The sequence below is a fragment of the Podarcis gaigeae genome (assembly GCF_964106915.1).
Source record: "Podarcis gaigeae genome assembly, chromosome: 2".
NCBI classification, from domain to species: domain Eukaryota; kingdom Metazoa; phylum Chordata; class Lepidosauria; order Squamata; family Lacertidae; genus Podarcis; species Podarcis gaigeae.
This window is the reverse complement of record NC_139679.1, coordinates 99,459,488-99,474,187: the sequence shown is the minus strand read 5'-3', so window position 1 is coordinate 99,474,187 and position 14,700 is coordinate 99,459,488. Positions and strand designations below refer to the sequence as shown.

The following is a 14,700-nucleotide window of genomic DNA, read 5'->3' as shown; positions in this document are numbered from 1 at the left end:
CCACCTACCTGGGCATTATGCCGGTCAGAAGAGAACATTTGTGATGCATATTCTTCCTCTGCTCTTTCATTTCACCAGCTAGGAGCTGAAGGATGCCTTTCTGAAGTGGGGAGCTTGCTTGTAGGTTTTTTGGGGGGGGGGGGGGTTGAGGGAGAAATTTGATGCTGTTCTCATTTAAAGGCGAATCTGCCAAACTTTTTCTTTTCCAGACAATATGCAAATTGGAACATGGCCATTCTTCAAAATTCACACTGAATTTTGCAATACAGTTCTCCAGCCAATTAATATGCACCACAAAAGAGGCATATATTAAAGTTTGCACAAAAGTGCACAGCCTTAAGGGAAATTGCTTGCAACAAGGCAGTGCATTTTTGTGCAAACTTTAATACACGGGCCTCTTTCTTGGTACATATTACTTGTCAAATTGTCATACCTGCATACAAAAATAGGTTTATTAGGAGAAAAGAGCATTAAAATAACATTAAAATGCTGACAAATTTGCCTGAGGACTTTTTTTAAAACACACACACACACACACACACACACACAAAATTGTTGTGCAGTTTTGGAGAGCTGGATTTAAGATTGGAAAAGTGAGAAAATCTGGGAAGTGAAATTGAGAGATTTGCCCATCCCCACTTATAGCCCCTGTGGTCCCCCCATGCATTAATCTAGAACCTGGAAGATGGAATTCAGCATCATGCTAATCCAATTGCTCCACTAACACAAACATTTCTCCCCACTGCATTATGTTCTGTGGGTTCTCCTGACCCTTCCAGAACTGATTGGGGGCACAGGGGTGCATGTGGAGCAGGGAAGGAAGAAAGCCCTGTTGCACTAGCAGGGATTTGTGCTGGCTCACGCTAGTGCAACTAATTTAATTGAACCCAGCCCTGATTTTCCAGGGTTCAAGATCACACGGGGAGCCTACAGAAGTAGAAACAGCATCCGAACCTCAGCTAGCTACTCTTTGACTCATGGGAGGCAATGGGGATGGGCAGGAGCAAAGCAAGCTCAAAGCCACTCTCACCATTCACATGCATTATTTCCACAATAGCACCTTTCTACAAGGCTATGTATTGAAAACGAGCTTTCAGTACTTTTGTAAGCTGTTTCAAGCTTTGAGGTTTCTTAGAAAAAACACACAAACCAGTGGTGGCATGGGCGTAGATAAGGAGAGGCAGGGGAGTAGCTGCCTCCCTTAAATCCTCAAAAAGTATTGAAAACCATTAAAAAGACTTAATTAATTGAGGTTCTGCCCCCCCCATAGCAGAAACCTGCCCCCCAACAAAAGTCCGTCCCTGTGTAATGTCCTCTTTTGGGGGGATTTTTACCCGTGATCTCCCCCTAAAAGCTAAAGACCTTTTTGGGTGATCTTTCAAAAAACGCTGAACAACTTTTTGTCACCCCACCCCACCCACAGCAAAAATCCTGGCTACACCCATGAGTGGTGGGGAGATATATACAGTGGTACCTCAGGCTAAGAACTTAATTTGTTCTGGAGGTCTGTTCTTAACCTGAAACTGTTCTTAACCTGAAGCACCACTTGAGCTAATGGGGCCTCTTGCTGCTGCTGTGCCGCCGGAGCACGATTTCTGTTCTCATCCTGAAGCAAAGTTCTTAACCCGAGGTACTATTTCTGGGTTAGCAGAGTCTGTCACCTGAAGCGTCTGAAACCCGAGGTACCGCTGTATATATCCATGGCCCGCACCTTGATATTAAAGAAAATGATGAGGGTTTGAGATGCATTGGAGTGTTGGCTTCCACCCAGCAGTTGCTGGACCAGATTCAGCAGATGCATTTGTTGAATCTGGAGCTGTACTATTGAACTTCACTGCCTCAAAGACCAAAGTCAGTCTCGGGCGATGGGAGGGAAGAACCGTCTTAGTCTCTTTATGTCTATATTACACAATAAAATATAATAGTGCCAAAGGAGGCATTAAAAGCCATGGGAGATACTGCACTGCATTCTCTTAATACTACTCTCTATGCTAGTTGACATTTCTGAATTTTAGCAAAGAAGCTTATTGGTGTGAGTGTAATTACTACAGGTTTGTTTGTCTGTTTTTCCCCCCAGCACAATAATTTTAGCATTTGAAAAAGAAAGAACAGCAGAAGGCCATTCATTAAGTGCCTGCTCTAGAGTAGTTCCAGTGCAGGGTTCGGAGCAAGAATACTGTGGATGAAATTGTTTGTGGCTTGAGGCCAGCGTGAGTGTTACTGTGAACTTGAACTTGTATTTTATTGTGTTGCCTGCAGTGTTGGCCACTGTAGCTATGCTTTTATGCAGAGAGCTTGGATTTATAGGAGATGATGCATCTTGATCCTACTTCCCTGGTTTTAGTGCAAAGCAAACACCATTACTTTTAAGGAAGTGACTTTCTCAAGGAAGCCCGTTCAGGACCCAATTGCCCGATTGCTCTCGTGTGTTTACTTGGAAGCATGCTTTACTGAGACCAGTGGGGTTTGCTCTCAGGTAAGCGTGCCATAGGATTGCCTCTTCAATGTCGTTATTGTCAGGATAATATATGAGAAGAGGGGGAGGGAAATGAGTTCATTCCTGTAAATGACCACTTAAGTTGTTGGCAGCAAATAAATGACTGCAATAAATTGTTCTTCATGTCAAGGCCTCATGTTAGGGTAGGATGCTGAGGAAGGGGAAGGGACTTTATTCTTTCCCAGCACATCCTGCACTATTTCAGAATTAGAAAATCCTATATATATGATCTGGCAAAATTAAGCACCCCCACTGACCCTCAACAAGGAAGACTTTGAATGCATACCCCCTCGTCCCATTGAAATAAATTGGAAATAAAAGTGGTTCCTTTTGGCCATGGGTAGGCAAACTAAGGCCCGGGGGCCAGATCCGGCCCAATCACCTTCTAAATCCAGCCCGCGGACGGTCTGGGAATCAGCATGTTTATACATAAGTAGAATGTGTCCTTTTATTTAAAATGCATCTCTGGGTTATTTGTGGGGCCTGCCTGGTGTTTTTACATGAGCAGAATGTGTCCTTTTATTTAAAATGCATCTCTGGGTTATTTGTGGGGCATAGGAATTCATTAATTTTTTTCTTCAAAATATAGTCCAGCCCCCCACAAGGTCTGAGGTACAGTGGACCGACCCCTTGCTGAAAAAGTTTGCTGACCCCTGCTTTTGGCTGTCTTGCACTCTTGATTTTTTTTCTTTTTTACTTATGGCAAAGGAGAATTATTTCAAAAACTCATTCAGTCATGGGACGAAATGCCTTCATTCTCCCAGTTTCCAAGTTATCTTTACTTCCCTGTCTGCCGAATCTTATATGCTTAAATAATTTGGAGTTGTTTTGTTTTTGTTTTGAAACTGTTTGAGTCAATTTGACATTCACACGCCTAGGCAACTTTTGCAAATATCCCAAAACTCAAGAGACATGCAAGTCCATAACAAACCAACACCAAAATTCACAGCTGGGGAATACCTTTGTTGAAACCAACCAAAACAGCAAAGAAACTGTAGCAAGTCTTTGAGTATTTCAAAACTCTGCATCAGGAAATATGCTACACACAGCAGAGTCCTCACCTCTCCACTCCCTGATTTGTGTAGCTTCCTGATTGACAAAGAGCTCTGGAGAATCCACAAGCTTGTCACCATTTTGTGGCACCTTCAGTTAACCCTAATGAAGGCATTGCCCTGTTGTGACTAACTTTGACAATCAGCATCAACTGGTGTATGCTCATATGAATGCTGAGAGTTTTCACCTTTTGGGCACGAACTGTATTTTAATTGTATTTACCCAAATACTAATTTTTTACCCAAATACTAATTAAAAAACCCACTTTTCAGAGGTACCCAGGTGAATCACATTTAAGAGTTTTTTGGACATTCGTTTTTTCAATTAAAGGTTTTCAGTGGGAGAATAATGTGAAAGGAAAGAAAAATGAAGACGGGGGGTGATGTGATAAATAGAATATATGGCTATATACGTATTCCAGTTATTCCAATAAATGTAAAATTGTTAACAAGACATTATACTTTTTATGAATGTATTCCAAATTTACAATTTACATCTAAAAGCAATCTGTTTATATTTTGCTACAGTTGCCACGTCTTCTATCGATTGATGGAAGGGGGTCATGGCCGTATCTCTCCAGCAAATTAATACCAGTCTTTCAGCAGAAGTCAGAGTTTTTGGACATTCATGACAACTTAGGTTGGTAGAAAGTTTCCCTACGCTGAGTCAGACCCTCAGTCTACCTAGCTCAGCTTTGCCTACAGATGCCTCTCCTATGTGGAGATGCTGGGGATTCATCCTAGCCCTGTGAGCTACCACTGCCTTTTCCTTGCAGAGGTTAGTCTGTCGCAGGAAATAAGAGCCTTGCCTCCTTTAAAAGACTTAACAGGTTTCTAGCCCTCATGGACTAGACTAGAGTCTCCTTCATCTTCATCCGATGCTGGTACAATCTATCCACCACAGGCAGGTTCCAGCACTCTCAAAAATATGCTTTTATGCCACAGCAAAACCCGTATATCTTTTAAGATCCGCCAAAAACGAAAAAAAGAAAAAGGTTTGTTCGTGCAGTTTTTCAGAAGATGGTCAGCATTGCTAAGCGAAAATTCTGAGCCTTTCCTGCAATACCGACAAAGGCTCCGTATATATATGAATGACACCCCCGCATCTGATGACTATTTTGGGTACCCGCCTTTGCTTAAAGAAGAAGAAGAAGGAAAAAAGTTGTCTTCTCACATTGGACTGTAGGTGCTTCCCTGCCCAATCTCGAGCGGATTCAAAACTCCTCCCTTCTCTTTGGTGGCGGCGGAGCAGGAGGAGGAGGAGGAGGAAGAAGAGAGACTTGCAGAGATTAGGGTGGCAGCCAGACTTAGGGACCCTCCCGGTGTTTCCAAACACCTTCCTTCCGCAGGCGTTCCAGGAGGAGGGCTGGGCTGGGCTGGGCAGGTGAGTCAGCCGGAGGCTCCCGTCTGCCAGAAGAGGGGCCGTGTCCCTTTAAAGACATGTGATACTTTCCCCCCAGCCGGGGGATGCATTGAAATAGACTCTTCGGTACTTACACCGCGCTGTATAGGCGATCTGCGCTTTTCCTACGTACATCTGCTCTTATTCCGTTCTGAGTGCATTGGAGAGAGAGAGAGAGACATATATATAGGAAAGGGGAGAGAGGGTGGAGGTAAAAAAGGAGAGAGAGGGGTGGGCTGGCGTGTCATTAAACATCCACCGATCCTCCTCTCTAAGTGCCCTGGAAGCCTGCGAATTATCTCAAGATCACTTGAAAGGTCTCATCGAGCAGAAGGTGTCGCTCCGAGATGATTTAAAGGTGAAAATGACAGGCTTTCCACCTCTCAAAGCTTGGCTACTTTTCTGACAGCCTGGGAGATAGACAGAGAGAGAGAGAGAGAGGGAGAGAGCGAGAGAGCCTAGATGTCTTCTTTACTCTTGGAATAGGATTGCCAACGAGAACACCGAGACACAAACCAATCCCCGGTTTCGTTTTCGTGCGTCCTCAAGAAAGGCTGCTGTCGAAGATTGCCGGGCGAAACTGCACGATCCCGTGTTGTGGTGCAGATGGATTTTTTGGGGGAAAGTGTCCAGTCTTTCCAATGAACGCGAACCGGGCACTGTGCTTTGGGTTGGAATCCTCAGGTAAGGACGGAGCTGCTCGGAGGACTTCTCGGGATCCTCCCGCCGAACGAATGTCAAATAAATATACCTATATGCATCAGTAATAATAATAATAGTTGTTGTTGTTATTATTCGGATGAGAGAGAGAGAGGGGGGGGGAGGGTCATCAAACCCAGGGAAGAAAGGTTAGAAAAGGGAAATGTTGGCTCTGGTGAAAAGTTCATACCCATAATGTTGTTTGAAGATGGATGGTGAACGCTTGCGGGGGGGGGGGGGGTGTTGAAAAGTCCTCACTCTAGAAATGCTGCCTGAAAAGAGAGAGAATGCGAAAAGATTAGCAAGAGAAGTTCTTTTTCCCTGTCTTTCTCCGCTGTTTAACAGACTACTCTGCTTGGAAGATCAGCGCCAGTGGAGGGGGAAACCTCTTTTCCCCTTTAAATGTATTTGCTGATTGCATCAGACACACACACACACACACACATCATTCATTCATATATATATATATATATATCCCAAACGAAAAGGGGGGAGGGGCATCCATCTCTTTGAAATCCACCCAGAAGTGCATTTGTGAGGTGCTTGGAAGGGAAGGGCTGGCTGTGTGTGGTGCTTTTGTTGCTGAGATTTAAGGAAATAAAAGGGGGGGGGGGAGGTAAGCCAAAAGTAAACAGCAGGGAGAAGGAAACAACTAATTATATATATATGCTGGGTGAGTACATCAGAAACACAGAACAGAGAGTAAAAGGGCATCCCGCTGGTGAAAATTATGTTTTGCAATTTGGTTGTTAATTATGCTTCTCCTTTGGAGCTGGAAACTTGTGTTTGATCCATTCAGCTTCCTCCCTCCCCATTTCCCCCCTCAAAAAGAGCCTCTTACAAAGAACATGCCTAAAAATTCAAAAAAAAAAAAAAAAAAAGAAGAAGAAGAAAAGAACAATGATGTCCATGTCTTACACTTGACACTTGTACTCCGTGACTGATCTGCTACTGGCAGTGATTTCAATTGTTAACCAACCGTGAGGATACATCACTTCTGGGTTTTTTTTTAATACTCGTAAGCCCAACCTTCAAATGTTTTTTTTCTCTCTCTCTCTGTGTGTGTATGAGTTGTTCTGCACAAGAGATAAAAGAGGTTTATTTGAGCTTGAATGTCTTTTCTCCCTTCCTCTGGGGGAAAAAAAAAGATGTTCATCTGATTGGATTATTAGATAGAAAATGCCATCTTGTCATTGGTTGACTAAGGAGCATGCCTGAAGTTTGATTAATTTGGCAATGTGGAATGCAGCAGAAGGTGTTGTTAAAAAGAACTGGATGGAGTGCAGCATAGCCAAGCCTTGGAAATCTGGCGATCCTTGAAGGCTTAGAGGAGAGGCTGTTAAACTTGTAAAGTTTACAAGGTGTGTGTGTGTGTGTGTGTGTAAATGCCCAGTGCCAGAGAGGTATCAAGTGATGGCGTATGTCGCCCTAGCAGAGAGAGATCTCTTGCTTTTGTAATGAGGATTCCTTTCTGTTTTCGATACAAATTGATTTCTGAATAGATCAGTCCTCCGCCCTTCCTCCATTACTCAGGAAATTCAGTCTAGTCCTACAAGTTTTCTTTCGACGAGACACAAAAGAAAAGGAAGCTGTGTGTGTATGGACAGATAGAACAGAGTTCTGAGAAACAATTACTTTGCTTAGCAGACAACACTGCAATTAAAAATTAATGGCCTTAGAAGTTAAAAACGATGCAGCCCCTGCCGGAGAGAGATTAGACTTGCCAGATTGTCAAGGCAGAGCTTGCTTGAAATGTGTCTTGGCACTGGATGTCAAGTTACTGTTTACAACGTGCTTTATGAAGTTCTGAGAGGGCTCATCTATATTCATCTCTCTGTGATTGCACAGGCACCTTAATGCTGTGAGATTTGGCAGTAGCATGTTCCAGCTACAATGCCCAGTTTTCCTGGTCCATTTCCATTGACTAGGAAGGCGTGAATGGCACCCTGCGATGGCACCCACTACGTCCCACATTGCTGCTATTTTGCAGGATGGATTCACTCTCAAAAAATCTTGTACGCCCAAGCGATTTGCTTGCATGCTTTGCGCGCCCATATCACGAAACAGAGTTACTCATCGGAGATATACTTGCCTAGAGTGTTTCTGATCACACCTTGAAAGTGCAATTAAAGAATGAAATGGAGTGTGGATTTCTTAGCTCCTGCCTTAAGACTGTCCCATGGAACTGACACGTCCATCATGACATGAGCTTTGGTAGGCTCAGACCTCCTCCATCAGCTGCACCTTGGTTTCCTGTTAACCTTGGGCTTCTTTTAGCACTGCTTTCATTTATGCCCCTGAATTATTAAAAGTTAATCTTGAAGCAGGCAGCTTCCTTGCATTCCTTTGGACGCACTCCTTTGTCACATGACAACTGGCAGTCTAGAAGGGGGGGGGGAATTGAGGTGGGGAAACATCCCCCCCTCTACCTGTCTTCCAACATGGTTCAGATGCACATAGCATCCGAATGGAAGCAGAATGTGGATTCACTTGCAGTGGGTGCTAATTGTTGTCTACTATTTCCTTTAGAGAACGGCCATGGTCTCTGCAATGTCCTGGGTCCTGTATTTGTGGATAAGTGCCTGTGCCATGCTGCTCTGTCAGGGCTCACTTCACCACACCTTCCAGCAGCATCCTCTGCACAGACCAGGTAGGACCAGTTACAAAGATGCTGCTCTGTGTATGAGCCTATACTGTATATCAATGCAATGGGGATTAATCTGTGTCACCCCTGACATTCTACGAGCTGCTTCCTTGCATGACAATGAAATCAACCAAATATTTGCTCTCCTGCCGTGGAAAATCACAACCAATTTTTTTTGGGTGTGTGTGTGTGTTTCTGTCAGTTTCCTCAAATTGGCATGGGAAAGCTCTTTAGATTATACTGTAGATTCTTTTTACACTGTGTGGTAAGAGAATAAGATTTCTTTCTCCTGTGGAGAAATCATGCAGTTATATAACTTTGAGCACTTTTATTTCCTGTACATTTGAGAATTGAGGCACAAGTCTCCCCTCCCTGCAGGAAAAAGAAAAGACAGGGGGCCCAATGTTTGCATTCAGATGAGAAAAGGACAGATAATCACATGCCTATTTTAGTAACTTATTTTCTCTTACATCTGTGGATGGAGACAAAAAACTCAAAACACCCACCTACCAATAACTATGCATTATCCTTTACTGCCACATGCAGGGTGAATTCTAGAATGTGGGGAGACCCGCTTGGCAATGTTGCAGCACAATCTCAGCCCTTTTACTCAGAAGTATGTCCCCCTGTATTCGGTGATGCTTATGCCCTGGCAACTAAGCCATGCCTCCAGAAAGCCCCTTAATTCAAGCCTTATGTAACCACTTATTGTTCCTGGGATGGTTATGCCAAGTGTAAACGATGCTGCGACATGGCCTGCATTTTTGTCGAACGCTGCTATTTGTGATCGTGGTATGATAAGGCGAACGGTATTTCTGGTGGTAAAGCATGTCATGTTTCCAAGGATGCTCCATGGTTGAAAGGTGCAAAAAAGAGAGGATTTTGGTGTCGGTAATAGAAATTGATTAAGGTAAGATTGCGTCTAAGGCATTGCGCCGCATTGACATTCCTCAGATGGAAATCAACAATGTCATATTTCAAAGCTGACCATTCATTTGGAACTTGCTTCATGGGCTTACTGTCCAGGAAATGATCCATGTGCATACAATGCAATATAAGAAGGCTGATGAACTGGCCACTGCTCATAGGATGTGGTGAGCTTCCCACCCCCTTTCACTCTGTTAGAGTTTCAAAGGTGAAATGCGTGTAGTGATGATGGGTAATCATGCTCTGCAGATTTTGAGAATATCACTTTTGGCTCCAATAGATGTCAACGTCTTTATTCAATCTGATGTGGGTGAGGAAAAGTGTCCTTCAGACCAGGAAGTAATAGCCTAAGAATCTTAGAAACGAAAGGGAAGATTTGCCCCAAAGTATTGCGGTGAAATTGCTCATTGTTAGCTTCCTCTAGTTACAGCCCTTGAATCAGAGTTGCACAGGAGCACAGTTCTACTCTTATGTCTTATATACCCATGCCATTCTCTGTGTTGTGGATTTCATATACATTTTGCTCTAGGGTGCGCAATCGATTGCTTCACTAACTGTCATTATAATTGATCGGAGGCAGGTGGGACAACCGGTATGCATGTCTTTCTCTCAGAGCCATCAAGAGAAGGAAACAAAGTGCCCACTGAAACAGAAAGGTGCCAGCTATCTGCCACCAATGGCAGCACAATGGACAAACAAGCCACTGTATGTATAAATAGTCAAAGGGAAAATGCAATCTCATTTTTGCACAATCAGTTGAAACAAGTGACATGATGAGAAAAAAAGAAAGGAAAGAGGGATAGACCTTCCGGTGGCTGGCAGCATTTGCCTAAGCTTGAAAAATCACCTCCTTTATGAAGCTAGAAGAGCACGGCATGGGGTGCATACAAAGCATTGGGGGAAATGGGAAATATGACATATCTTTCACAGGGGCTGTGATACAGAGTGAAGGCTTTACAGCTGCCTCATCACCTGCTTAGGAACAGCAGAGCTTTCCCTCTTGCGAGACTTTCTGAGGCAGGCAGCCTGCACCCTACATGAGTAAGATTGATGGTCTTCTTAGCCCAGGCAGCCAATTTCAGTCTCTCAAGAAATAAGCCACTACGTTGACAGATGAGTGGAATTTGATGGAAATGCTCACCATTGATTCAGGTTGTTCCATGTCTGGATAGGAGAAGATACACTGAGAGTCCTTTAGGAAGACAGAGTTAGAGGTTCTTACGAGATTTCTTTTCACAATACAGAAATTCTATCTATCTATCTATCTATCTATCTATCTATCATCTATCTATCTATCATCTATCTATCTATCTAATCTGTGAATTTGTCATCTTATTTGAGAATGCAAGTGGTGGTGGTTGGGGAGTGTTGCACAACATGAAGAAAAAGGAAATGGAAATGTGTTAATGATGAAAATGAGCAGAGTTTTTAATATATTCAGCTGCAGTCCTCAAGCGATTGCTATTTTTCATATTTATATTATTAGGAATGCATCATTTACTTTGAGTTAGCCACTTTGAGTTAGCCACTGTTTAAGGAAGATTAAAACACTGCATCGGGGGGGGGGGGAGAGAGAGAAGAGTGAATAAAAACAGGAGAAGATGAATCGATGCATAATTTTCTAATTTCATACTGTTGTACCAGAAGGCCCTTTCTATTTTTAATAAGGTGAAAACACACACAACTGTAATTAATTGTCTAGCATACCTCCACCCCAACTATCACAATCTCCCAGCACTTTATGGCGGCTCAGTCCATAATTCTTGGTGGGGGTCTTTAATTTGTAAGAGGGCTTCCAAATAATTTTTAAAAGCTTGACAAGAGCATGGGGAAATTAAGGAAGACAAGTCTCACTATGTCTTCCACCTCCTTGACTTGATAAATGGAAGATCTCCTTTAAAAACCACAGTGTGCAGCATTTTAAATATCACATGATTTAGTGGACTTAATCTATTGCTCTTGAATTTGGCTTTAAATAGAGCTGCATAGAGAAACCATTTCTCCACGTGGATGGCTAGGTTGGTGATTTTGAAACTAAGAACATGGGGAATATGGTGAGTTTAAATGCTTTTTTTTGTTAGGTTTAAAAGTACAAAGACATGTGGCCCTTGTCCAGGGAATCCCAGGATGCCACTGACTGATGCCCTGCCAATGCTGTTATGTTGTCACACATGTTTCTCTACAGCCATGACTGTCATGTGGAGTGTGATTCGATTTCCTTAACTATTGCCTTGTTTTGTCCTTGGACTAGTTTCTTCACCTTGATTGCTGCCCCTGCCTTGAAGCTATAAAAGCAAATGATTATGGGTTGTATCCAACCACATTGTCCCATCCAGCCACTTTCCTCTCCAGCAGAACTTCCCTCTCCTCCCACCACATGCGTATGTTCAGGTAATTCCCCCCCCCCAACACTTGGGAGGAGATCTGGGGGTTGCATGGGGAGATGAGGAAGTTCTTTTGCATAAGCTGAAGTCCTTGCACCAATGGGACACTTTGTTGGATGCAACTCAAAACATTTTTAGGGTGGTGCGGAGAGAGAGTATGGCAGCACAGGTGTTAACTGCCCCAGGACTGCACCACTGTAAGGCATCTCTGACATGAATCATATGCTCTAGAACAGCAATGTCCAACCGGTTGGCTGCGATCGACAGGTAGATCATCGGGGTGCTCCCGGTTGATCGTGGGAGATTAAAAAGTGATCGGCTGGTTTCCTATGAGCAAGCGTGCTGCACTGTGCCCCTGGCACTGTGTTCCATCACTGGCACCGTCACTGCTTAGAAAGGTTGAATTCCCTGCGTCGGTGTCAGAGTGTGGGAAGCAGAATTTTGAGCTAGTTTTTATGCAATCTTTACCCCCAAAAGCTTAATAACTCTTGTCACCCCCCTAAAAGAAGCTCAACAACTTGTGCCAACCCTTCCTAAAAGAAAGCTTAAACAATGCTGGCCATTATTTTACCCACAAAGCTCAAGAACTCTGGCCTCCCCCCCCCCAAAAAAAAAGCTCAGCAACTCTGGTCTCACCCCCTAAAGAAAGCTGAACAACAATGACAATGGTTAGATTGCTGCCAGTTTTATTATGCTCAGAGTAGATAGCAGTCTCTAGAGAGTTGGATGTGCCTGCTGTGGAAGTTCCAGATTAGAATGTTACTAGTGATCTGAAAAGGGCCCCAAAGAAATATGAATAAAAATCGTGTGAATTGAGTTTTCTTGGGCATTCTTTGCCCAGGTGGCTATAGCATTTTCCTCTTTCTGTTCCTCTCCTGCACACCTGTGCCACTTCAGCATGGCATGGAGATGGAACACATCATGAAGGTCAATTTGGAAGGTGGTGCATTGTGATGTTCGGTGCATTGTGATGTTCAAGCAGTTGTTGTCACATCATTTAAGAGCCCAGGAAGGGTTAGAAAGTGACTCTTTGCAAGCTTGATGTAAACAATCCTAACAAGAACCATGAGACATCCAGCATAGGCATCAATCTTACTATAAAATAGGTGTGTTTGATGAATTGAGTCTTTGTCATTTCTGAAATGAAGTGCCCCAATCCAAACCTCCCAAACTGATGTGAGGGTTAGAATGTAGATCTCAATCAGGTTTTGCACATTGAATGTTGTGGTGCACTTATCAGTTAAACACACACACACACAATAATGTATCCAGAAATATAGGTTCTCAAGAGAAAATACGTTTTGAGAGAAACCACACATTTAACTATATAATGAAATGTGAGATGTCAAGTGAAAATTGCATATTTATGCAGAAATGAGAAGAAATGGATTTAGGAGTGAACCCATTTGAAAGTAAGATAGGCTGGAAATAGGCTGAGTCACCTGTAGGCTGTAGAGTGATAAACCTGGTGTGGTGATGGAGGCGGGGGGGGGGTATTGCTTTGGTTGCTACTACATTATGTATTTTTGTGTTTTTATATTGTAAACCACCCTGTGATCCTTGGATGAAGGGTGGCAAAGAAATTTAATAAATAATAACAAGCAACATGAATAGCGCATACTCTAAAATCTCAGCGCACAAGGGAAACCTCCTGGTGCGATCGTGGGAATTCTCCACTTCACTCACAGAATGTTCTCCTGGTTAAATAAGAGGCTGGAGATGGTTTGTGGAACTGATTTGGACTGTGTGAATTAGCTCTTACAATTAAGTGCAACATATTTACATTTTTTTATTGTTTATGTATTGCATTTTAGTCACACATCAGAGTATTTGCAATTCAGGTTTCAACTCAATCCCTTCCAATGGCCTCTATTTACCAGAACTGATCTGAATATTCTGATGCCTGCTAAATCATTTCCCCATGTCTGTCTTGGGTTCTTCATGGATTTATTTCACAAATAGTTCATCTGAACTGCTAGAGAGGCTCTGCAGGTTTCAACCAACTCCTCCAGAGCCCTAGAAGTGAGTGGGTTGTATCCTTGAGAACACAAAGTTGCAAAACTACAACAGACCCAGAGTCATTGTATTTTTAAAGTGTGAAATCATCGTGGCCGTACAAAGGCTTTCTAATACAGGGGTAAAGGCGGTGTGTGTGGAAAACGAGAATGATTCTGCTGAAGGTATGTGTAATGCTACACAGCAAGCATGTAAAGCTTCAAATAGAAAGGCAAATCTACAAGGAGTGACAACTACCAAGGGATGTTAGAAATAAAAGGGCAAGGAACATGAAGGGGAATGTGAGCCTGCTACTCACTAAAAATGAATAAACTAGGACAAATGACTTTAATTTCTTCGCTTCAGTCCCAAATAGAGTAACAAGGCATTTCACAAACAGTTTTGAATTATCACAAGGATAACATCTCAGAAGCCAAATTTACCTTTAAACCTGACTATAGCTCCAAATTGTTCACCTGTGATTTCAAAAATACTGGTGTCCTGGCAGTGGGTACCAGGAGCAGAACTAAATCGGAGGCAGAACCTTGACAGTTATTTTGTGGTGGGGGGAGAGAGATTGTCTGTATTGTGGATGGGGGAGCAATACATTAAGTTTGCATCATAAAATCTTAATGCAGACCTACCCAATTCATGTTTCCTAAACTGCTACATAAACCAGTATGCGGCTATCCTTTGAAATTCACATTTCTTTGAATTTTGTGCACAAAGAAGCATGTCTTATGGGAAAATGACATTCAAAAATGCATTATATCGGGGAAAACAACTTTCTACACTGGATGTATTGCTAAAATCATGCATAAAAAATGGCAGATTAGGATAAATTCCCCTCAAAACGTGTACAAGTTTCCATGCAGATTAAAAACAAACAAAGAAAGAAATCAGAAACTCCTGCAGAAATTGGGGGGAAATTATGATGGCAAAGTGAGAAAGCAAAAGAAACCAAAACTGATGGATTTGTATGTCTCTAGTTTACATGACATATCATCGAATTCACTCAGTGTGTGGTAAAGGCCACTTCCTTAGATGGCTTGAAAAAAGGAGATTGGAATATTCAACAAATAGTTATCACATTGGCTGGA

At 42.8% G+C, this 14,700-nt stretch overlaps 1 protein-coding gene across 1 annotated transcript in view; it reads left to right on the top strand.

Annotated features, from left to right (window-relative positions):
• The first annotated feature begins 4,722 nt into the window (after positions 1-4,722).
• The window catches only part of TAFA1 (TAFA chemokine like family member 1), a 345,203-nt gene continuing 335,225 nt past the window's right edge, over positions 4,723-14,700 (top strand). Inside the window, exons 1-2 of the mRNA XM_083725464.1 lie at positions 4,723-5,635; positions 8,180-8,300. Of these exons, the coding sequence (XP_083581590.1) occupies positions 8,189-8,300 (112 nt within the window). The 5' untranslated portion in view covers positions 4,723-5,635; positions 8,180-8,188. The remainder of the gene's footprint in view (positions 5,636-8,179; positions 8,301-14,700) is intronic.